At 47.5% G+C, this 25,620-nt stretch overlaps 1 protein-coding gene across 1 annotated transcript in view; it reads right to left on the bottom strand.

The window, feature by feature from the left end:
* Positions 1 to 6,750: 6,750 nt before the first annotated feature.
* Positions 6,751 to 25,620, bottom strand: part of LOC119954042 (out at first protein homolog) — a 42,639-nt gene continuing 23,769 nt past the window's right edge. Inside the window, exons 2-4 of the mRNA XM_038778814.1 lie at positions 24,681 to 24,823; positions 14,616 to 14,796; positions 6,751 to 10,019 (exon numbers count right to left, since the gene is read on the bottom strand). Coding sequence (XP_038634742.1) covers positions 9,754 to 10,019; positions 14,616 to 14,796; positions 24,681 to 24,823 — 590 coding nt within the window. The 3' untranslated portion in view covers positions 6,751 to 9,753. The remainder of the gene's footprint in view (positions 10,020 to 14,615; positions 14,797 to 24,680; positions 24,824 to 25,620) is intronic.

Here is a 25,620-nt window from a genome sequence, read left to right as displayed (position 1 = left end):
GCTACCTAAACCCATTCCCCTTCGGCAACTCAAACAGTTCCTCCAACTCCTCCAGTCCCTACTCTGCGGGAGTAGGGAGAAGGGTTCATCGATTTCTTCAAGGAGGATTGAGGGGTCAGTGAGGGGGGGGCTATCGGGAGGGGGGGTTAAGAAGGGGGAGGCGGGACGTGATTGGGGGTCGGTGTCAGGGGAGCTGGAGGGTTGGGGTTGTTGTGATGGTCTTTTCTTGTTCTTTTGATATTTTGTACATTTATATTTTCATTGAAAAACTTTGAAAAAAAAATATTTTTTTAAAGAATAGACACAACCACTTCCGCAAACCTGCCCCCTATAAACAAACCTGCCCCCTATAAACAAACCTGCCCCTATAAACAAACCTGCCCCCTATAAACAAACCTGCCCCTATAAACAAACCTGCCCCCTATAAACAAACCTGCCCCTATAAACAAACCTGCCCCCTATAAACAAACCTGCCCCCTATAAACAAACCTGCCCCCTATAAACAAACCTGCCCCCTATAAACAAACCTGCCCCTATAAACAAACCTGCCCCCTATAAACAAACCTGCCCCTATAAACAAACCTGCCCCCTATAAACAAACCTGTCCCCTATAAACAAACCTGCCCCCTATAAACAAACCTGCCCCCTATAAACAAACCTGCCCCCTATAAACAAACCTGCCCCCTATAAACAAACCTGCCCCCTATAAACAAACCTGCCCCCATAAACAAACCTGCCCCCTATAAACAAACCTGCCCCCTATAAACAAACCTGCCCCCATAAACAAACCTGCCCCCTATAAACAAGTCTCTGAAGTGTTCAATCCCCAGTTGCCCCCCCTTTACATATGCAGGCGGATGAAAAGTGGGCAGAAGTTCATCAAGTAGTATTGCGGGTCGGGTATAGAAAGGAGGTGTTGCGAGTTGCACATGAGGTACCAGTGGGAGGTCATTTGGGAGTAAGGAAAACTCAAGCTAAAATCCAGAAACATTTTTATTGGCCTGGACTACATAAAGATGAAGTTAAATTTTGTCAATCATGTCACACATGTAAAGTGATAGAGAAACCTCAAGCAGCGATAAATCCAGCGCCCTTAATACCCATTCCAGCATTTGAGGAACCTTTTACAAGGGTCCTAATTGATTGTGTAGGACCGCTTCCTGAAACAAAAAGTGAGAATCAATATATTTTGACTATAATGGATGTGTCTACTAGGTTTCCAGAGGCCATTGCAGTACGTAATATTACAGCTAAATGGATTGTTAGAGGAGTTACTTAAATTCTTTACTAGATAATGACTACCCACAGAAATTCAATTGGATCAAGGATCGAATTTTACTTCAAAGTTATTCAAAGAAGTTATGGATAGCTTAGGAATAAAACAATTTAAATACCATCCAGAATCGCAGGGAGCATTAGAAAGGTGGCATCAGACATTAAAGACAATGTTAAGGGTTTATTGTCAAGATTATCCAGAGGATTGGGATAAAGGAATTCCCATTTGTATTGTTTGCAATTAGGGATGCATCTAATGAGTCTACAAATTTAGTCCTTTTGAACTAATTTTTGGTCACGAGGTAAGAGGACCACTTAAATTGATTGAGGAAAACTTGGTGGGTGAGAAATCGGAAATTACACTATTGGATTACGTGTCAAATTTTCGGGAACGATTAAATAGAGCAGGTGAATTGGCTAGACAACATTTGAAAGTTGCACAAAATGTGATGAAACGGGTAGTGGACAAGAAATCCAAAGTTCGTAGCTTTGCCAGTGGGAATAAAGTTTTAATGTTGTTACCAGTGGTAGGGGAGCTTTAAAAGCTAGGTTTTGTGGACCGTATCAGATTGAAAGGAAATTAAGTGAGGTGGATTATGTGGTAAAAACACCATATAGAAGGAAGACTCACCGAGTGTGTCATATGAATATGCTTAAAGGGTACTTTGAAAGGGAAGGAGAGAAGAGGGAAGTTTTAATGATTCTAACTCGAAGTGACGAACCAAATCCAGATGACTGTGAATTTGACATACCTCAAATTAAATTGGAAAATGAGGATGTTCTTAACAATTGGGATGAATTGTTCAGTTACCTTCCAGAGGAAAAACGAACTGACCTGAAAGAGTTATTGATATCACATGGGCAAGTTTGTAGAGATAAATTGGGAAGTACTAAAATGGCTATACATGATGTAGATGTGGGAAATGCTGTTCCAATCAAACAACATCCATATAGACTTAATCCTTTAAAATTGGCACAGGTTAACAGAGAGATTGAGAGTATGCTGAAGAATGGCATAATTGAAGTGGGTTGCAGCCAATGGAGCTCACCCATAGTGATGGTACCTAAACCAGACGGTACCCAACGGTTGTGTGTGGACTATCGAAAGGTGAATGCAGTTACAAGAACGGACTCTTATCCTATACCACGTTTGGAGGATTGCATTGAGAAAGTGGGACAAGTCTGCTTTTATTTCCAACTTCCAGACATGGAAAGAACATTTAAAACATCGTATGGAATTCTTCGATCGACTTCAGGGTTTGGTGATGAACCTAGCTGAAAGTGAATTTGGAGAAGCACGAATCACTTTCCTTGAGGAGCTTCCAATACCCTCAAGACGAAGGGAAATAATGCGATTTCTTAGCATAAATGGATTTCATCGAACATTTGTACAAAAGTTTTGTGGCGTGATTACTCCACTGATGGATTTGCTAAAGAAACGTCAAAAATTTGGACTTTCCGCAAAAAAGCGGACTTTCAACAGGCATGTGGCTGCCTGAAAGATGTGATAACCGATGCTCCTGTATTGGAGAATTGCAAGGGTCTCTGTGATCAGATTGAACTGAAGTATCTAACTTTAAAGAGAATTGCCGAGGCATAGAGGAATGGATGGATTGTGCATTAACTTTCTTGTTCAAAGAGACTGTCAATCGAGAAAGATTTTGGTTGGAGGAAGAAGAACGGGAAAGATGGACTTTATTATTATGCCTGTTTGTGTGTGTTGTTTCTTTTTATGAAATGAAAAAGTATATTTACTGTGTATATTTCTTAGTGGATGGTGCAAAAGTGAAAAATGAAACCATCTTGAAGTTGATGGTTTATTTTTATTTTCTGGGGGGGGGGGAGGTGTCATGTGAGAGTACCTTTCAGAAATGAATGTTTAAGCAATGTACCTTTAAGAAATAGAGCAGCTCATATTACTGAAGTGGTGCCAGAGGGTGGGGGGAGCTGAGCTGAGCTCACTTCTGTTTTTGGTTTCAGTTTTGAGGAAAAGAGCTTGGGTGTGTCTGTGTTTGCAGTGAGCTGGATCTGCTGTGATCTCTGCCATGAAAGACTATCTCTGAATCATTTGGGTGATTTAAACTCACAATAGTAATGTCTTTAACTAATTTGTTTCTGTTTAAATGTGTTAAGTCTCTTGGATGTTTAAAGGAACAACTGAAGGATTATTTAGTGTATTACTTTCGGGATTATCTTTGAAGTAAGAGGTGTTAAGTGATCCAATGTTTATTTAAAAGGTGAAGTTGAATTCATGGAATAAACATTGTTTTGTGTTTAAAAACCCACATGTCCATAATTGTAATACCACACCTGGAGACCAAGCCGTGTGCTTCAAAAGCAACAATACATTAAAAGGGACAGGTTGGTTGAACGCCATGATACATTCTGGGGTTCTGAAAACACCGCTCCCATAACAAAAGCAATGCCTGGGGCTACTCACAGGCCTAGAAACATTTCATGACTACGTACATGGGCTGCCTATGTTTTTGGTAGAGATGGACCACAGGCCATTGGTTGCAATTGTACAGAAGAACTTGTATCAGATATCCCTTAGACCACAACTGATGATGAAGCTCCAACGCTACAACTTTGACCTCATCCAAACGCCAGGCAAGTACCTGGCGGTCGTTGACACTCTCTCTCTCTCAAGAGCCACGGCCATAAATGAGGTATTCTGGGAATGACAAAGTCCAGCTGCACGGCAATCCCGTTGCAGCGTCGCTTCCGGTCTCCGACGAAAAGTCACGCCTGATCAGGACAGAAACAGCCAAGGATGCGCTCCTCCAAAAGGTCATCAAATGTCTGAGAGAGAGTTGGCCAAAAGGCTCCTGCTCTGTGTACTACAATGTACGTTCCAAACTCAGTGAGGTGAATGGTCTTCTGCTGTGGCAGACAGAATCGTCATCCCGCATTCGCAGAGACCGCTCATGCTGAAGAAACTTCCCGTAGAGCACCTGGGTATTGAGAAGTGCAAGCGCAGGGCCAGGGAGATGATCTATTGGCCAGGCATCACCCACCACATTGCAGGTAAGGCCGACAACTGCAACAGGTGTCAGAAATTTCAGTGCAAACAAAGCAAGGAGCTGATCCATGTGGAAGACGCCCTTGATAGTCCGCGGCAGAAAGTGGAAATGGATTTGTACCATTTTAATGGAAGTGACTACCTGGTCGTAATTGACTAATTCTCCAACTACCCAGAGGTGGTGCTGTTGGCTAACTCGACTGCTCCGGCGATCCCCCTCCAGTTTTCCCCCACTCCCGGCGGTTTTGGGCGGCCGTCTCCTGGTTAGGGGGGGGGGGGGGGGGGGAGGGGGGGTAATGACAGTGTTAGATAGTTCGATACATGCAGCCCAGGAGGTGGGTAGCTGATAGTCTCAGTGGCCAGGGCACCCGGCCATGGCGGCCGGTATGGGTGCCGCCATGTGGGGCAGGGTGGGGGGTTTGCCCTCCGGGTGGGAGAGGGGGTTACGGGTGTGTGGGGCGGGGTGGGGGGTTCGCCCCCCCTCCGGGTGGGGGAGGGGGTTACGGGTGTGTGGGGCGGGGTGGGGGGTTCGCCCCCCCTCCGGGTGGGGGAGGGGGTTACGGGTGTGTGGGGCGGGGTGGGGGGTTCGCCCCCCTCCGGGTGGGGGAGGGGGTTACGGGTGTGTGGGGCGGGGTCAGTGCCAGGGGCACAGTGCTGCCAGCTCACCCTGGCCACCCCAAGGAGGTTGTGCAGTCTCTCTGGGCACTGCAGGCCGGTCCGGGCAGTGTTGCTGACCGTCTCTGCCACCTGCCCCCAGGCACAGCGAGCGGCTGCAGCTGGCAGCCTCCTTCCCGGGCCGGGGTCCAGGGTCACCCTCCTCTCCTCCACGGAGACCAGGAGGGTCTCCAGCTCGACATCGGTAACCCTCGGGGCTGCTCTCCTCTCTTGGTGAGTGAAGTGCCTACCTGCGGCTTGTCAGCTTCCTGGGTGTTAATCGCCAATCCAACACCATTTCTCCCCTACTCACCTCTCATTTTTCTAAACTCCACTGTCTACAGGCCCCGCCTATCCAACCTTCCCACTTAAAATAACCCCCCCCCCATCCCACTTAAAATAACCCCCCCATCTCAGGAATCAGTTGAATGAACGTCTCTGAACTGCTTCTAACTCATTTATATCCTTTGTTAAATAAAGTGGCGGAAGGTAAACGCGGTAGTCCCGATGTGGTCTCACTAACGTCCTGTACAACTGGAGCAAGATATCCCTTTTATATCACATATCCTCGCAATAAACTACATTCCATTTGCCTTCCTAATCACCCCACCCCCGAATCACACACTAGAATACCCAAATCCCTCTCCACCTCACAGTTCTGCAATTTCTCTTTTTAAATAATTCTCTACTTTTCTATTCTTGCTGCCAAACTGGACAAGTTCACATTTGGCCGCATTATTTACCACCTGCCAATTTTTTCCCATTCACTTAACCTGTATCGCTTTGTAGGACCCTCATGTCCTCTTCACAACTTCATTCCTACCTTTGTATTATCAGCAAATTTAGTAACCAATCAGTCCATTCATCCAAGTGGTAAAAATCATAAATAGTTGAGGCTTCGCTCTAATTTCTATGGCAACAGACTCAAAGGGCAAAATGGCCTTGAGCTTCTATATCTTCATGTTCTTATTTCTCATCAATTACTAAGTTTATTTAAATCGATTTTTCCAGCTGTCAATCTCTCCCATACAGTTCCCAATGTTATCCTCTAAAAATCTAACAGAACTAGAAAGAGTAGGTGCGGGATTTTCCCGATGGTGCGGGTGGGGGTTCCAGAACCAGGGGTCACAGTCTGAGGACATGGAGTTGACCATTTAGGACAGAGATGAGAAGATATTTCTTCAGAGAGTGATCGGCCTGTGGAATTCGTTACCACAGGAAGTAGTTGAACATTGTATGTTTTCAAGAAGGAATTACATATAGCTCTTGGGGCTAAAGGAATCAAAGGATATGGGGGGAGGCAGGATCAGGGTATTGAACCTGATGATCAGCCATGATCATAATGAATGGCGGAGCAGGCTCGAAGGGCCGAATGGCCTCCTCCTGCTTCTATTTTCAATGTCTACATTTTGAAATCCTGCTCATCTCTCCAGCTACCTACATCGCTCCCTATTCCCAACACATTGGGTTTAGAATTTTCATCCTCTGCAGGGCAGTTCAGTTTGAGGTTGTGTTCCATGTTCTCTTGTCCTGTGCCTTGTCTGTTTTCCCCCCACTGTAATCAGGTGATCTGCTCACTGGGACCTATCTCCTTTCGATGCCATGGAAGTTCTATTTTGACAGATTCCCCTGGTTTCCCTTCCCTTCTGCTGTCACCATTTACACCTCCCTCACTCACCTCTTCTCATTCCTGTGCCTTGGCCCCTCTCAGATCAATTTGCCAAGCATCAATTAAATCTCTGAATAGAAGCAGAAATGAGAGTTCAGGTAGACTTAATTCGGTAACAAAGAAACAGGCATTATCTGTGTAAGAGTTTATTATTATTGAACCTGATAAATTATCTAGATATGAACAGAGTTAATTTCTTTTCTGAATAAAGCAATCTTTTATTTTTTTTACATAATAATACAAAAATAATTTTGTTTGTTAAGGCATTTCAGGAACACTGAACAGGTTATGAAGGCACTTTGTGAGATTCTGTGCAATTATTGGGTGGAGCCATGTCACTGCTGCTTCACAGTGACATTCACAGTGACCCCAAAACATTCCCTGTCACCATCGTACCTCTAATCATTCTCCAGTACCAAAATGAGCATTTCTACAACACATCAAAACATTCGCACAAACACAATGGCATCTTCCAAAACCCGTGCCCACACTGTGACCCCTGGAACTAAGCAGTCACTCTGTGGTGTTATCTCTGTTCTCAGTCACATCATTGGTTCAGCTCCTCAAACACCAAAATGTAAGAGTTAGTGAGCATCTGAACATAGTCTGATAAACTGTGAATCATGTTAATCAGCATTTATTTTGCGAATGTTTCATACGGAGGGAACTGCTGCTGTCAATGATTCAGAATCTTTACCAGAAGCACCACCCGTTCAAAAGGGTTTTGCAAAGTGGCCAAAGCCATCAGACACCAGGAGGTCTCAATAAAGCAATGAGAGAAATTCCAAAGCCACATTCTGAACAAAGGGGAGGAAGAATTGAACAACCATCACCCGGGACCCCCAGATTCAGATGTGATCAGGTACAATCTGGACTCACAACATTCATGGTTCAAAAACTGTGACCCGCATCAGAATAAGGCACCAGAACATCAGCTGACACTTTACTGTATTGAGTGATTCCAGATCTCGTCATCTTCCAATTCAATGACAATAACCAGGAGACCCAGATATAAGCACGGAAACCTGCAGCCAAACGCTTACATTGAAAACTTATTTCTGTAAAGTATATACTGTAAAATGTCTAAAAGTTAAGAAAAGGCACCAGACAAGATGTTCTGTTCTGCACAGTTACTGAAAATGAAACTTGAACACAAATCACAATCTGATACTCCTGTCACTTCTGGTGAAAGGTTTAGAAGCTGGGATGTTATTGTACACATCAAGGAATGTTTCTGCCACACTCTGCACTCTCGTGACCCACACACATCTTGGGAAGGAGAAATGTTGATTTAAAAGGAGCTGATCTTTGGTTACTGAGTCTCATTTAAGTTTCTATTTTACAAAAAACATTTCTCAAGGAACACACAATACTGTGACAATGATTTCATGATGATAAAACTCCTCCCTTTGAACTAATCTTCTGACTTCCTTTTTGTAGTGTATAATTTCTGGGAATGATTCAGATGTTCAAACTGAAATTGGAAAGGATTCTGGTGGAGAACTGAAATCAAGGAAACAATATCTGTGAACGAGACCTCATTCTTCAATCTCAGAAAATTCTCATCAACAAGTGTTTCACAGGACGGATGTTTCACAAACAACATTTAAACAGAACACAAATCTTTCTCTTTGTGGCAAATACAGAAAGGTGCAAAGGACTGGAATTATTTGGATATTCAGGTTAAATTACAACAAGTTAAGAAATTAAAGCTGAATTAAAATATTTGGCAAAACTATAAATCCCATCATTTCAAAGCAAGAATCAGCAAAGTTAAAGATTGGCAGGCTAGTTTCCACAAGCTGCACATTATTTGATGCATTTAGGGAAATCTAACAGTGCCCTGCTGGTGGTACTTATGGTAAGAGGCAAGATTTTATTGATTTACCAGTGTCTCCAGTCTGGTAGATTAATTGATAGCGTGGTGGTTAACGACAGTCATTTCCTGCACCTCCTTCACAATAATGGATGGATGACTCTAAACTGAGACAACTTAACAGTTGAATCAGCTGAGATTTCACCAGATCATCTGCCACAAGCTTCTCTCGCGATTAATCGACACAAAATAAGGACAAATCAGGGATTAGCCACATGTGTCAAAATGACTGCCAACAAACAACAAGATAGCGATCAAACTGCAACATGAGATAATACGTCACATCTGATCTCAGCGGATAAAGAACTGAGATTCAAGATGATCATTGATTGTCCACATCTGCAAGACTAGGCCGTTGCTCTGCGAAGCGGACAAATTGCTGGTCACAAATGTAGAGAGTTGCTGGGAGCGTTCACGTCAGTAAAGCCCATTTTACTCAGATGAAGCAAATCTCCGATGAGCCAATGAATGGAATGAAGTTCTTTCAGGTCCAGACTGAATTCACTGGTGGTGACTAATCGCTGATCCCACCCACCTGCCCCATTGTCTGACCCGAGGAAATATCTAACTAGCTCACCAAACATGAAATATGCTCAATAGAAATTGACTTTCGAAGCTTTGAAGATTAATGATGGACCCAAACACATTTCCTTCAGAATTTCCATTTTTGCAAATGATCCAATATTCATTGAAAACTCTCAGAAAACAGGACATTGGACGAATTAGCATTTAAATACGTTTCTGGAGGATGAGATTAATGATAATACAACATTAATCAAGCCTTTAAATTCCCAGAAGGTAAATCAGACAATCCCATGGGGTTAGTAAGAATTCCCAATGGAGAGATTGTGTGAAATATTGAGATCTTTAGTCCTCCACAAAGCAGGAAGTGAACTCATTCAGGTTCTCTGAAGCTCCCAGAGTTCCTGAGTCCATCCTTGGCCAACACAGAAGGCACTGAGAGGGTTGGGGGGCGGGCGGCACACGCCCAACACCAGGCCAGGCCTTGAAACACTGGCCTGGTAACCCGTTAAATCCAATGACCCCCACCCAGAATGATTGGGAGGCCTGCACTCTCCTCACTAAATGTTAATCTGATCTCATTCTGTATAATCAAGGAGCCCATCCAGCCCCATAATCAGACCCATTCCCTCCTGAGCACACGCCAGTCTCCATTTTCTACAAGACAAACACTGGACCTCTGACCACAACTCTCCCCATCAGGTACCAGCACTGGGTGGAGGTGGTGGGAGAGGGTTAAATGTCCTCATCCCACAGGCACAGCTGTTTCTGTGGGACGTAGAAGTCGAACTGGGAGCATTTCTGGCAGCTTTTGATGCCACACTTATAAGAGCTTGTCTTGCCAGCTGGGTCTTTTGTGCGACAATATTTCAGGAAGCAAGGGTACCACTCAATGCACAGCTCGTAGCGACAGATACAGCCTTTCCATCGATCCGGACTCACCCGACATCGTGGCACATCTTCTGAAACTGGCATTATTTCAAATATTGAAGCCTCAATACCTGTAGAGAACCAAAGAAACAACAGATCAACCTAGGGGTCAACCAGCTGATAGAGAATCCCATTTCACATTCTATTCCCTACCATCAGCAGCCTGCAACCCCTTCTTCACCCCGTCCCTGATCAGACATCCCACTGTCCTTATGAGAGATTCAAACTCGTGTCAATCGGTTGCAGTGCCGAAGGAGGTCATTCGGCCCATCAAGTCTGCACCGACCCTCCAAGAGAGCACTCCCCCCGCCCTATCCCCAAAACCCCATGCATTGATCCACCTAACCTGCACATCTTTGGACTGTGGGAAGAATCCGGAGCACCCGGAGAAAACTCACGCAGATATGGGGAGAACGTGCAGACTCCACACAGTCACCTGAGGCTGGAATTGAACCAAGGCCCTGGCGGTGTTCATGGGAAGTGGTGTGTCACAGGCTGTGCCAGCATTTACTGCCCACCCCTAATTAAGGGGCAGGTAAAAGTCAACCACATCGCTGTGGGTCTGGAGTCACATGTAGGCCAGACCAGGTAAGGACAGCAGATTTCCTTCCCCAAAGGACATCAGTGAACCAGATGGGAGTTTACAACAATCGACAATAGTTTCATGGTCATCATTAGACTTTTAATTCCAGATATTTTATTCAGTTTAAATTCCATCATCTGCCGTGGTGGGATTTGAACGCAGATTCCCAGGTCATTATCCTGGGTCTCTGGGTTACTGGCCCAGTGCCACTGCCTCCCCAGGGTGGGCACAGTAAGAAGTCTTGAAACACCAGGTTAAAGTCCAACAGGTTTATATGGAATCACTAGCTTTCGGAGCACAGCTCCTTCATCAGGTGAGTGAAGAGGCAGGTTACACAAATACAGTATATATAGACAAAGCCGATGATGCAAGATGATACTTTGAATGCAGTTTATGCAGGTAATGAAACCTTTAATGGTCCAGACGGTGTGACTGGAGAGAGGGATAATGACATGTTAAAGAGGTGTGAATTGTCTCAAGCCAGGACAATTGGTCAGATTTCACAAGCCCAGGCCAGATGGTGAGGAATTAAATGTAATGAGACATGAATCCCAGGTCCCGGTTGAGGCCGTACTCATGTGTGCGGAACTTGGCTATAAGTTTTTGCTCGGCAATTCTGCATTGTCGTGCGTCCTGAAGGCCGCCTTGGAGAACTCTTACCCGGAGATCAGAGGCTGAATGCCCTTGGCTGCTGAAGTGTTCCCCGACTGGAAGGGAACATTCCTGCCTGGTGATTGTCACGCGATGTCCGTTCATCCGTTGTCGCAGCGTCTGCATGGTCTCGCCAATGTATCACGCTTCGGGACATCCTTTCCTGCAGCGTAAGAGGTAGACAACGTGGGCCGAGTCGCACGAGTATGTACCGCGTACCTGGTGGGTGGCGTTCTCACGTGTAATGGTGGTATCCATGTCGATGATCTGGCATGTCTTGCAGAGATTGCCCTGGCAGGGTTGTGTGGTGTCGTGGTCGCTGTTCTGAAGGCTGGGTAATTTGCTGCAAACAATGGTTTGTTTGAGGATGCGCGGTTGTTTGAAGGCAAGTAGTGGGGGTGTGGGGATGACCTTGGCAAAATGTTAGTCTACATCAATGACGTGTTGAAGACTCCGAAGAAGATGTCGTAATTTCTCCACTCTGGGAGGAACTGGACGACAAAGGGTACTCTGTCAGGTTGTGTCCCGTGTTTGTCTTCTGAGGAGGTCGGTGCGTGTTTTTGCTGTGGCGCATTGGAACTGTCGATCAATGAGTCGAGCGCCATATCCCGTTCGTACGAGGGCATCTTTCAGCGTCTGTAGATCTCTGTTACGCTCCTCCTCGTCTGAGTAGATCCTGTGTATACGGAGGGCTTGTCCATAGAGAATGGCTTCTTTAATGTGTTTCGGGTGGAAGCTGGAGAAGTGGAGCATTGTGAGGTTGTCTGTGGGCTTGCGGTAAAGCGAAGTGCTGAGGTGACCGTCCTTGATGGAGATGAGTGTGTCCAAGAATGCAACTGATTTTGGAGAGTAGTCCATGGTGAGTCTGATGGTGGGATGGAACTTATTGATGTCTTCGTGTAGTCGTTTCAGTTATTCTTCGTCATAGGTCCAAAAGGGAAAAAAAATTCATTGATGTATTTGGTGTATAATGTCGGTTGACGGTCCTGTGCGAGTGAAGAGGTCTTGTTCAAACTGGTGCATGAAGATGTTGGCGTATTGGGGAGCTAACTTGGTCCCGATGGCTGTCCCATGGCCTGGATAAAGAACTTGTCGAAGGTGAAGACGTGATCGAGGATGAAAGCGGATGAGTTGTCGAATTGCATCTGGAGATTGGAGGTTGTCGTTGTGTAGAATAAGACCATAAGATTTAGGAGCAGAATTAGGCCACTTGGCCCATCGAGTCTGCTCCGCCATTCAATCATGGCTGATTTTTTTCTCATCCTCGTTCTCCTGCCTTCTCCCCATAACCCCTGATCCCCTTATTAATCAGGAACCTATCTATCTCTGTCTTAAAGACACTCAGTGAATTGGCCTCCACAGCCTTCTGTGGCAAAGAGTTCCACAGATTCACCACCCTCTGGCTGAAGAAATTTCTCCTCATCTCTGTTTTAAAGGATCGTCCCTTTAGTCTGAGATGGTGTCCTCTGGTTCTAGTTTCTCCTACAAGTGGAAACATCCTCTCCACGTCCACTCTATCCAGGCCTCGCAGTATCCTGTAAGTTTCAATAAGATCCCCTCTCATCCTTCTAAACTCTGAGTACAGACCCAGATTCCTCAAATATTCCTCATATGACAAGTTCTTCATTCCAGGGATCATTCTTGTGAACCTCCTCTGGACCCTTTCCAAGGCCCAGCACATCCTTCCTTAGATATGGGGCCCAAAACTGCTCACAATACTCCAAATAGGGGTCTGACCAGAGCCTTATACAGCCTCAGAAGTACATCCCTGGTCTTGTATTCTAGCTCTCTCGACATGAATGCTAACATTGCATTTGCCTTCCTAACTGCCGACTGAACCTGCACATTAACCTTCACACTGAGTTATAACCTTAACCTTAGTACGGAGACTGTTGATGCTGGTGTATAGTGCAAAGACTCGCATTCAAAGTATTATCTTGCATCATTGACTTTGTCAATATATGCTGTGTTTGCGTAACCTGCCTCTTCACTCACCTGACGAAGGAGCTGTGCTCTGAAAGCTAGTGATTCCAAATAATCCCGTTGGACTTTAACCTGGTGTTATCAGACTTCTTGGGCTGGATTCTCCCCTACCCGGCGTGACGGAGGGTCCCGGCGTAGGGGAGTGGCGCCAACCACTCAGGGGTCGGGCCTCCCCAAAGGTGGGGAATTCTCCGCATCTTTGGGGGCTAGCCCGCGCCGGAGCGGTCGGCACCAGAAGACTGGCGCAAAAAACCGGCTCCCCGGCAGCGGGGCTGGCCGAAAGGCTTTCGCCGGTCTGCGCATGCGCCAGCAGTGACGTCAGCGTCCAGCTGCCACTGACGTCACCACGGGCGCATGCGCAATGTGGGGTTCTGGCGGAGGCCGTGGCGGACGCGGAGGAAAATAGAGCAGCCAGGGCACTGGCCTGGAGTCTGAGCGGGGGCCCCGATCGCGGGCCTGGCCACCGTGGGGGCACCCCCCGGGGTCCGATCGCCCCCCGGCCCCCACCCCCCCCCCCCCCCCAGGACCCCGGGGGCCCACTCGTGCCGCTGATCCCGCTGTTACAGAGGTGGTTCAAAACTCGGCGGCGGGAGAGGCCTCCCAGCGGCGGGACTTCGGCCCATCCGGGACGGAGAATCACCGCAGGGGCCTCTCCGATCGGAGTGGCGAGATTCCCGCCGCCACTTCCCGGGTGGCGGAGAATCTCTGCCATGGCGGGGGGGGGGGGGGGGGGGGGGGGGGGGGGGGAGATTTTCGGCGCCCCCAGGCGATTCTCCGACCCTGCTGGAGGTCGGAGAATTTCGCCCCTTATTTGTGAATGAAAGTCTTTCTCCGGATAGAAAATGTCAAAGTGAACTGGACATCAATTGGGTGGAAGTAATGTTACAATTATATAAAACTCTGTTTCTATATCACCTGGAGAACTGTATTGACCTCAGCAGCAAACCTCTGGAAAAATATCCTGACTTTGGAGATGGTGCAGTGTAGGATCACCAGGACATTCGGAGGGCTGAATGGGTTAAATGACGAGGGCGGCTTTCACCAAATCGGCATTTATTCCATTGAATATGAAAGATTAAAGGTTTATCTAATTGATGTTGTTTAAGGTGATGGAATGATTTGATGGCACTGACAGCGAGAACTATTTCCTCTGGTGGAGAGAGTCCAGAACCAGGAAGAATAAGCTTAAAATGAGAGCCTGCCTTTCAGGAGTGACGTCAGGAAGCACGTCGCACAGTGTTGGAAATCTGGAACTGTCTTCCACAGGACTCAGGCAAGTGGACATTAGAAAACAGAAATCGATAGATTTTTACTGGTGAATAGGATTAAAGGCAGGTTAATAGATTGAAGTATAAATTAACCATAATCTAATTTAATGGCACAACTGGCTTGAAGGCCCCGGGAGTGTTTCTCTGGTCAGTGTGTGTCTCTCTGATGTTTATTCACAAACCTTTCTCCATCCAGTGTTTCACATCACTCTCTCTTGCATAGACAGCATCCATGGCCTCTGCACATACATTGTTGATGTGGACACTCAGGGGGTTAGCCCTGCTGTAATTCACCGCCACGTCCATGTAGAGGTGTTCCAGGCCGCGCTGTTCCTCGGCCACACGCACAGTCCTCGGATTCTTCTGCAGTGAGAACAATTGGAAAGGGAGGGGGGTGGGGGGCGACATAACAAAGCCATGTTTCAAAACCAGAACTTAAACAATGCAGCAGCTGTAGAAACTGAATAATCAGAATCTCACTTCCCAGAAACAGGACATTTAAATTTAGACCAGTGTTTTCACCGAATCCAATTTAAACAACGTGGGCTGGATTCTCCGAAAATGGGGCTGTGTCCCCACGCCGGGATACAGGTGCTGCATTTCACGCCAGACTTTCCTTAAAACATTTTACAGCAATTCTCCTACCTGCAGGGGGCTGGCAGGGCCCTGGGGAGCTTCTCACAGCTTTAGCTGTGGATACGGGCCCCCGCACATCCGTTTGCGAGTCCGCGCATGCGGGCGGCGGCGGCCTTTAGCGGCTGCACCGGACATGATGGCGGACTCAGTTGGTGGACCTGGACCAACAAAGAAAGTCTCAATGATCTGTCCCCGCGCAGCTCGGTCTGACCCGCGCGATCGCCGCCCCGGCCACCCAAAAGGTCCCCCCCACCCCCCCCGTTACTTGATTCCCCCCACCCCCAACCAGGCCGGCTGCGTGTGAGTCCCGACCGGCCAGACGTGGTTAGAACCACGCCGTCGGGAACTCGGCCAGTCGGGACCGGAGAATCGCGGGAATTGGATTGGATTTGTTTATTATGACGTATACCGAGGTACAGTGAAAAGTATTTTTCTGCAAGCAGCTCAAACAGATCATTTAGTACATGAAATGACAAGTAAATAAATGAAAATACATAATAGGGCAACACAAGGTACACAATGTAACGTGATCAATAAGGGGATCAGGGGTTATGGGGAGAAGGCAGGAGAATGGGGATGAGAAAATATCAGCCATGATTCAGCAGAGTCGACGGGCTGAATGGCCTAATTCTGCTCCAATGTTTATGGTCTTGTGGTCTAACACTGGCATCGGATGAAGCATACAGGGTGTAGTGTTAATGAGGTCAGTCCATAAGAGGGTCGTTTACGAGTCTGGTGATAGTGGGGAAGAAGTTGTTTTTGAGTCTGTTCGTGCAAGTTCTCAGACTTCTGTATCTCCTGCCCGATGGAAGAAGTTGGAAGAGTGAATAAGCCGGGTGGGAGGAGTCTTTGATTATGCTGCCTGCTTTCCCCAGGCAGTGGGAGGTATAGATGGAATCAATGGATGGGAGGCAGGTTCGTGTGATGGACTGGGTGGTGTTCATGACTCTCTGAAGTTCCTTGCGGTCCTGGGCTGAGCAGTTGCCATACCAGGCTGTGATGCTACCAGATAGGATGCTTTCTATGGTACATCTGCAAAACTTGGTAAGAGTTAATGTGGACATACCACATTTCCTTAGTTTCCTGAGGAAGTATAGGCGCTGTTGTGCTTTCTTGGTGATAGCGTCGACGTGGGTGGATCAGGACAGATTTATGGTGATGCGCACCCCTAGGAATTTGAAACTGCTAACCATCTCCACCTCGGCCCCGTTGATGCTGACAGGGGTGTGTACAGTACTTTGCTTCCTGAAATCAATGACCAGTTCTTTAGTTTTGCTGGCATTGAGGGATAGATTGTTGTCGCTGCACCACTCCACTAGGTTCTCTATCTCCCTCCTGTATTCTGACTGGTCATTATTCGCGATCCGGCCCACTATGGTTGTGTCATCGGCAAACTTGTAGATGGAGTTGGAACCAAATTTTGCCACGCAGTTTTGCTTGTACAGAGAGTATAGTAGGGGAAATGCTGGAAAATCTCAGCAAGTCTGGCAGCATCTGTAGGGAGAGAAAAGAGCTAACGTTTCGAGTCCAGAGTTTCAGAGTGTGGTAGGGGGATAAGTACACACCCTTGCTGTGTATTGCAGACTATTGTGGAGGAACTGTTGTAGTCTGTGGGTTGGAAAGGAGGATCCAGTTGCAGAGGGAGGAGCCAAGTCCTACGTTTTGGAGCTTTGATATGGGCTTGGCTGGAATGATGGTGTTGAAGGCGGAGCTGTAGTCAATGAATAGGAGTCTGATGGAAGAATCCTTGTTGTCGAGATGCTCCAGGAATGAGTGTAGGGCCAGGGAAATGGCGTCTGCTGTGGACTGGATGCGGCGCTATGCGAATTGCAGTGGATCTAGGCATTAGAATATTATAGAACATTACAGCGCAGTACGGGCCCTTCGGCCCTCGATGTTGCGCCGACCTGTGAAACCATCTGAAGCCTATCTGACCTACACTATTCCATTTTCATCCATATGTCTATCCAGTGACCACTTAAATGCCCTTAAATTTGGCGAGTCTACTACTGTTGCAGGCAGGGCGTTCCACACCCCTACTACTCTCTGAGTAAAGAAACTGCCTCTGACATCTGTCCTATAGCTACCACCCCTCAATTTAAAGCTATGTCCCCTCGTGTTGGTCATCACCATCCGAGGAAAAAGACTCTCACTGTCCACCCTATCTAACCCTCTGACTATCTTATATGTCTCTATTAAGTCACCTCTCAGCCTTCTCCTCTCTAACGAAAACAACCTCAGGTCCCTGAGCCTTTCCTCGTAAGACCTTCCCTCCATACCAGGCAACATCCTAGTAAATCTCCTCTGAACCCTTTCCAAAGCTTCCACATCCTTCCTATAATGTGGTGACCAGAACTGCACGCAGTACTCCAGGAGTGGCCGCACCAGAGTTATGTACAGCTGCAGCATGACCTTGTGGCTCCGAAACTCAATCCCCCTACTGATAAAGGCTAGCACACCATATGCCTTCTTAACAGCCCTATTAACCTGGGTGGCAACTTTCAGGGATTTATGTACCTGGGATTATGGAGGTGAAGCGCTTCATGACCAACCTCTCGAAGCACTTCATTACGACTGACGTCAGGGCAACCGAACGGTAGTCATTGAGGCCGTTGCCTGGTTCTTCTTTGGCACCGGTATGATGGTGGTCTTCTTGAAGCAGATGGGGACCTCGGAGCGGAGTAGGGACAAGTTAACGATGTCCGTGAGCATATCTGCCAGCTGGTCTGTGCAGGCTCTGAGTGCACGGCCAGGGATTCAGACCGGACCCATCGCCTTCCGAGGGTTCACTTTCAGGAAGGCCGATCTGCTTCGGAAGTTGTGATATAGAACATACAGTGCAGAAGGAGGCCATTCCGCCCATCGAGTCTGCACCGACCCACTTAAGCCCTCACTTCCCCGTAACCCAATAACCCCTCCTAACCTATTTTTTTGGTCACAAAGGGCAATTTATCATGGCCAATCCACCTAATCTGCACGTTTTTGAATTGTGGGAGGAAACCGGAGCACCTGGAGGAAACCCACGCAGACACGGGAGAACGTGCAGACTCCACACAGACAGTAACCCATCGGGGAATCGAACCTGGAACCCTGGAGCTGTGAAGCCACAGTTCTATCCATTTGTGCTACTGTGCTGCCCTCTGCCCACCCGTGATAGTGGGTCTAGGTACGTTATGGGCTGCTAGGGCACTCAACAGCAGATCATTGGTTTCTTGCTCTAACCCAGCACGGAATGCATTGAGTTAATCGGGGAGGGGTGTGCTGCTGCTGGAAGTACTGCTCGGCTTCGCTCTGTAGCCCTTTATATTGTTTAGGCCTTGCCACAACCGCCGAGAGTCTGTAACGCTAGTCTGTGACTCTAGCTTGGTCTGCTATTCTATGTTGGCATCTCGGATGGCTTTTCAGAGGTCGTACCTAGATTTCAAAAAACAAAGAAAAGTACAGCACAGGAACAGGCCCTTCGGCCCTCCAAGCCTGTGCCGACCATGCTGCCGTCTAAACTAAAATCTTCTACACTTCCTGGGTCCATATCCCTCTATTCCCATCCTATTCATGTATTTGTCAAGATGCCCCTTAAACGTCACTATTGTCCCTACTTCCACCTCCTCCTCTGGCAGCAAGTTCCAGGTACCCTCTGTGTACAAAACTTGCCTCGTACATCTCTAAACCTTGCCCCTCGCACCTTAAACCTATGCCCCCTAGTAACTGTTCCCTCTACCCTGGGGAAAAGTCTCTGACTATCCACTCTGTCTATGCCCCTCATAATTTTGTAGACCTCTATCAGGTTGCCCCTCAACCTCCGTCGTTCCACTGAGAACAAACCAAGTTTATTCAACCGCTCCTCATAGCTAATGCCCTCCATACCAGGCAACATCCTGGTAAATCTCTTCTGGTAATGTGGCGACCAGAATTAAACACTATATTCCAAGTGCACCCTAACTAAGGTTCTATACAGCTGCAACATAACTTGCCAATTTTTATACTCAATGCCCCGGCCAATGAAGGCAAGCATGCCGTATGCCTTCTTGACTACCTTCTCCACCAGTGTTGCCCCTTTCAGTGACCTGTGGACCTGTACACCTAGATCTCTGACTGTCAATACTCTTGAGGGTTCTACCGTTCACTGTCTCTTCCCTACCTGTATTAGACCTTCCAAAATGCATCACCTCACATTTGTCCAGATTAAACTCCATCTGCCATCTCTCCGCCCAATTCTCCAAACGATCTAAATCCTGCTGTATCCTCTGACAGTCCTCATCCGCTATCTGCAATTCCACCAACCTTTGTGACGTCCGCAAACTTACTAATCAGACCAGTTACATTTTCCTCCAAATCATTTATATATACTATGAACAGCAAACGTGACACCACTGTTTAAAAAAGGAGGTAGGCAGAAAGCAGGAAATTATAGGCCAGTGAGTTTAACTTCGGTAGTAGGGAAGGTGCTGGAATCTATCATCAAGGAAGAAATAGCGAGGCATCTGGATAGAAATTGTCCCATTGGGCAGACGCAGCATGGGTTCATAAAGGGCAGGTCATGCCTAACTAATTTAGTGGAATTTTTTGAGGACATTACCAGTGCAGTAGATAACGGAGAGCCAATGGATGTGGTATAGCTGGATTTCCAGAAAGCCTTTGACAAGGTGCCACACAAAAGGTTACTGCATAAGATAAAGATGCATGGCATTAAGGGTAAAGTAGTAGCATAGATAGAGGATTGGTTAATTAATAGAAAGCAAAGAGTGGGGATTAATGGGTGTTTCTCTGGTTGGCAATCAGTAGCTAGTGGTGTCCCTCAGGGATCCGTGTTGGGCCCACAATTGTTCACAATTTACATAGATGATTTGGAGTTGGGGACCAAGGGCAATGTGTCCAAGTTTGCAGATGACACTAAGATGAGTGGTAAAGCGAAAAGTGCAGAGGATACTGGAAGTCTGCAGAGGGATTTGGATAGGTTAAGTGAATGGGCTAGGGTCTGGCAGATGGAATACAATGTTGACAAATGTGAGGTTATCCATTTTGGTAGGAATAACAGCAAACGGGATTATTATTTAAACGATAAAATATTAAAGCATGCCGCTGTGCAGAGAGACTTGGGTGTGCTAGTGCCTGAGTCACAGAAAGTTGGTTTACAGGTGCAACAAGTGATTAAGAAGGCAAATGGAATTTTGTCCTTCATTGCTAGAGGGATGGAGTTTAAGACTAGGGAGGTTATGTTGCAATTGTATAAGGTGTTAGTGAGGCCACACCTGGAGTATTGTGTTCAGTTTTGGTCTCCTTACTTGAGAAAGGACGTACTGGCACTGGAGGGTGTGCAGAGGAGATTCACTAGGTTAATCCCAGAGCTGAAGGGGTTGGATTATGAGGAGAGGTTGAGTAGACTGGGACTGTACTCGTTGGAATTTGGAATTTAGAAGGATGAGGGGGGATCTTGAAAATGAAAATCGCTTATTGTCACGAGTAGGCTTCAATGAAGTTACTGTGAAAAGCCCCTAGTCGCCACATTCCGGCGCCTGTCCGGGGAGGCTGGTACGGGAATCGAACCGTGCTGCTGGCCTGCTTGGTCTGCTTTAAAAGCCAGCGATTTAGCCTGGTGAGCTAAACCAGCCCAGATCTTATAGAAACATTTAAAATTATGAAGGGAATAGAAAGGATAGATGCAGGGCAGGTTGTTTCCACTGGCGGGTGACAGCAGAACTAGGGGGCATAGCCTCAAAATAAGGGGAAGTAGATTTAGGACTGAGTTTAGGAGGAACTTCTTCACCCAAAGGGTTGTGAATCTATGGAATTCCTTGCCCAGTGAAGCAGTTGAGGCTCCCTCATTAAATGTTTTTAAGGTAAAGATAGATAGTTTATTGAAGAATAAAGGGATTAAGGGTTGTGGTGTTCGGGCCGGAAAGTGGAGCTGAGTCCACAAAAGATCAGCCATGATCTCATTGAATGGCGGAGCAGGCTCGAGGGGCCAGATGGCCTACTCCTGCTCCTAGTTCTGATGGTCTTATGTTCAAAGGTCCCAGCACTGATCCCTGCGGAACACCACTAGTCCGATCTGAAAAGTACCCTTCCATTGCTACTCTCTGACTTCTATGGCCTAGCCAGTTCTGTATCCAGTTCTTGTATAGGTTAGGGTCGCCTGACTTGAATGCCTCAGACCTGTCCCTCAGTAGGGAGTCAATCACGCGGTTGAGCCATGGTTTCCGGTTGGGGAACACTTTCTTTGGCACGCAGCCGTCCACACATTTGCTGATGAAGTCTGTGACGGTGGTGACATACTCATTTAAGTTGGTCACAGAATTCTTATATATGGACCAGTCCACTGTCTCTAAGCAGTCACGTAAGAGCTCTTCTGTTACCTTGGACCAGCGCACCACGACCTTCTTAGCCGGGTTCTCCCGCTTGAGTTTCTGCTTGTATGCCGGGAGAAGGAGCACAGTCTTATGGTCTGGTTCCCCAAAGTGTGGTCGGGGGATGGAACGGTAGGCGCCCTTGATTTTTGAGTAGCAGTGGTCAAGAGTGTTGTCGCCCCTGGTGGGACAGGAGATGTGCTGGTGGAATTTTGGTAGTACACTCTTGAGGTTGGCCTTGTTGAAGTCCCCAGGAGTGGTGCCTTGCCCAATTCAGGCGTAAAAGTGGATTCTCCGCCAACACGATTTTGGTACGGGTCTGCGGAGAATCCAGTCCCTTCTCTTTATAAAACACCTTTAACAGAATGAAACCTCCTGAGGGCTTCACAGTATAAAATAAAATGTGACATCAGCCGTATAACATTTTGAAAAGCTTGGTTAAAGGGGTTGGAGGAAGGTTCTGAGAGGGGAAACGCAAAGGGAGAGAGTTGGAGAGGTTTATAGCATTTACAGTGCAGAAGGAGGCCATTCGGCCCATCGAGTCTGAACCGGCTCTTGGAAAGAGCACCCTACCCAAGGTCAACACCTCCTCCCTATCCCCATAACCCAGTAACCCCACCCAACACTAAGGGCAATTTTGGACACTGAGGGCAATTTAGCAAGACCAATCCACCTAACCTGCACATCTTTGGACTGTGGGAGGAAACCGGAGTACCCGGAGGAAACCCACACACACACGGGGAGGATGCGCAGAGTCCGCACAGACATTGACACAAGCCGGAATCGAACCTGGGACCCTGGAGCAGTGAAGCAATTGTCCTATCCACAATGCTACCGTGCTGCCCCACAGCTCCGCCCCAATCTCACAGTCAGAGAGGGAAGGGGCAAGTGGGGAATGGGAGTCACCCCCCCCCATCCTCCCCAATTTACACCCACACCCTCTGTTTCCCCTCACTCACCCTTTCTCCCTGTCTCTCTCTCTGTCTCTCTCTCTGACTCTCTCTGTCTGTCTCCCTCAATCTGTCTCTCTCTCTCTGTCTCTCTCTCTAACTCTCTCTGTCTGTCTCCCTCTCTCTCCCTCTCTGTCTGTCCGTCTCTCTCTCTCTAACTCTCTCCGTCTGTCTCCCCCTCTCGCTCTCTGTCTCTCTCTCTGTCTCTCTCTGTCTGTCTCCCGCTCTCTGTCTCTCTCTCTCTCTCTGTCTCTCTCTCTGTCTGTCTCTCTCTCTCTCTCTCTCACTCTGTCTGTCTCCCTCTCTCTCTCTCTGTCTCTCTCTCTCTCTGTCTTCTCTCTCTGTCTCTCCGTCTCTCTCGCTCTCTCTCTCTCTCTGTCTGTCTCTCTCTTTCTCTAACTCTGTCTGTCTCCCCCTCTCTCTCTCTCTCTGTCTGTCTCTCTCTCTGTCTGTCTCTCTCTCTGTCTGTCTGTCTCTCTCTCTCTCTCTGTCTGTCTCTCTCTCTGTCTGTCTCTCTCTCTCTGTCTGTCTCTCTGTCTCCCTCTCACTCTCTCTCTCTCTGCCTCTGTCTCTCTCTCTCTCTCTGTCTGTGTCTCTCTCTCTCTGTCTGTCTCTCTATGTCTGTGTCTCTCTCTCTCTGTGTCTCTCTCTCTCTCTGTGTCTCTCTCTCTCTCTCTCTCACTGTCTCTCTCTCTCTCTCTCTCTCTCTCTCTGTCTCTCTCTGTGTCTCTCTCTCTCTCTCTCACTGTCTCTCTCTCACTGTCTCTCTCTCTCTCTGTCTCTCTCTCTCTGTCTCTCCCTCCGTCTCTCCCTCCGTCTCTCCCTCCGTCTCTCCCTCCGTCTCTCCCTCCGTCTCTCCCTCCGTCTCTCCCTCCGTCTCTCCCTCTGTCTCTCCCTCTGTCTCTCCCTCTCTCTGCCTCTCTCTCTCTGTCTCCACCGGTCTCCCTGAATGTGAGGAATGGGGAAGAGAGGACAGAGAGAGACAGAGACAGGGAGAAAGGATGAGTGAGGAGAAACATAGAGGGGTGTGGGTGCAGATTGGAACATACAAACATCCAGATTAGGATCAGGAGGAGGCCAGTCGGCCCCTCAAGCCTGCCCCACCATTCAGTAAGATCATTGGCAGATCTGATTATAGCCTCAACCCCACATTCCTCCTGACCCCTCATTAACCTTTCACCCCCTCATTCATCAAGAACCTCTCTCGCTCTGCCTTAAAAATATTCAACGATTCTGCTTCCACTGCCCTTTGAGGGAGAGAGTTCCCGAGACTCACCCCCCCCCCCCCCCCCCTCCTTCTAAAGTTTGAGGCTGAGGGAACTGAAGGCGTGATGAAAATGGGAGATGCTCAAGAGGCTAGAATTAGATGAGTGCAGAGATCTCGAAGTATTGAGAGGCTGCAGGAGATTCCAGAGATAGGGAGGGATGTGGATATGAAGGGAAGGAAGCAAATACTAAAATCAAAACATTATGTGTAGATCAGTGAACACAGAGGTGATAGGGGAACAGGACCTGGGACTGAACAGGGGAGTTTAGAATGATCTCCGGTTTACACAAGGTGGAATATGGGAGGTAGAACTCCTTTTACATCCGCTCCCTGTTCTTCTTCTCATGGGAATGTGTCCTGTTATCACTAAACCTTTTGAAAAGAAGTTCTTCAAACAATAAGTGTGAGAAGCACGGTTACAAACACACCTATTCTCACACATTGCTGTTGTTCTCCCACATTCCACCCTCTAAACTGGACGTAATTAAAAACTCTGCTGCCTGGGCAGTAACTCGCTCAAAGTCCCATTCCCTTATCATCCTCTGACTTATCTACACTGGCTTGTGGTCAAGCAACACCGACTCATCCTGATTTGTAAACTCCCCCAGGCCCTCACCCCTCCCTATCTCTGTAATCTCCTGCAACCATCCAAAATTTCTGTATTCCTCGAATTCCAGCCACTTGACATTCCCAAATTTGAATCATTCCCCCAGTGAAGCCGTGCCTTCAGCCTGGCCCTGAGCTCTGCAATTATTCCAAACCTCCCAATCTAACTTCCATCCTTTAAGATGCACCCTAACCAGATCTTTGTCCAAGCTTTGGGGCATCGGCCCTATTATAGCCTTCTGTGGTTTGTCTAATTTTGCTTTCTGAAGCACCTTAGGATGTTTATGATGTTAAAGATGTTGTCTAAACACAAGCTGTTGTTGGAGCGACCCAACGCCTCACTGCTCAAATCGGCCAATAGAAGGAGTTCAGAGAGGAGACTGAAGAAGAAAAGGAGGAGACAGGAAGTTTCCGGAAGCCCCATTCTGGTTGCCCACATCTCACCTGTCGCAGTTTGGCCATTGATTCACTCGGAATAATTTCATTCTTGTGAAGCCTGGTGATGAAACACAATCCCTGGAACTGTTTCTGACCTCGCTCCAACTCTCCCAGAATCAGAGAACGGATAATCTTCACATCCTGGGAAAAGGGGTGGAGAGAGAAAAATATTGTTTAAATTCTTTCATGTGGTGTGGGTGTTGCTGGTTAGGCCAGTATTTATTGCCCAACCCTAATTGCCCTTCAGAAGGTGGTGGTGAGGTGCAGAGGAGGTTCACCAGGATGTTTCCTGGTATGGAGGGTGCTAGCTATGAAGAAAGGTCGAGTAGATTAGGATTGTTTTCGTTGGAAAGCCGGAGGTTGGGGGGGGACCTGATTGAGGTCTACAAAATTATGAGAGGTATGGACAGGGTGGACAGCAACAAGCTTTTTCCAAGAGTGGGGGTGTCAGTTACAAGTGGGGTCACGATTTCAAAGTGAGAGGGGGAAAGTTTAAGGTAGATGTGCGTGGAAAGTTTTTTACGCAGAGGGTGGTGGGTGCCTGGAACGCTTTACCAGCGGAGGTGGTAGAGGCGGGCACGATAGCATCATTTAAGAGGCATCTAGACAGGTATATGAACGGGCGGGAACAGAGGGAAGTAGATCCTTGGAAAATAGGAGACAGGTTTAGATAAAGGATCTGGATCGGCACAGGCTGGGAGGGCCGAAGGGCCTGTTCCTATGCTGTAATTTTCTTTGTTCTTTGTTCCTGAACCGCTGCAGTCCTGTGTGGTGTAGGTACACCCACTGTGCTGTTAGTGAGGGTGTTCCAATATTTTGCTCCATGATCGGCGATATATTTCCAAGTCAGGATGGGAGTGACTTGGAGGGGAATCTCCAGGTGATGGGGTTCCCAGGTATTTGCTGCCCTTGTCCCCTTCAAGGTGATAATCTTTATTAGTGTCAC

Source organism: Scyliorhinus canicula, chromosome 19, assembly GCF_902713615.1.
Source record: "Scyliorhinus canicula chromosome 19, sScyCan1.1, whole genome shotgun sequence".
Taxonomy (NCBI): domain Eukaryota; kingdom Metazoa; phylum Chordata; class Chondrichthyes; order Carcharhiniformes; family Scyliorhinidae; genus Scyliorhinus; species Scyliorhinus canicula.
This window is presented reverse-complemented; position numbering and strand designations above follow the sequence as displayed.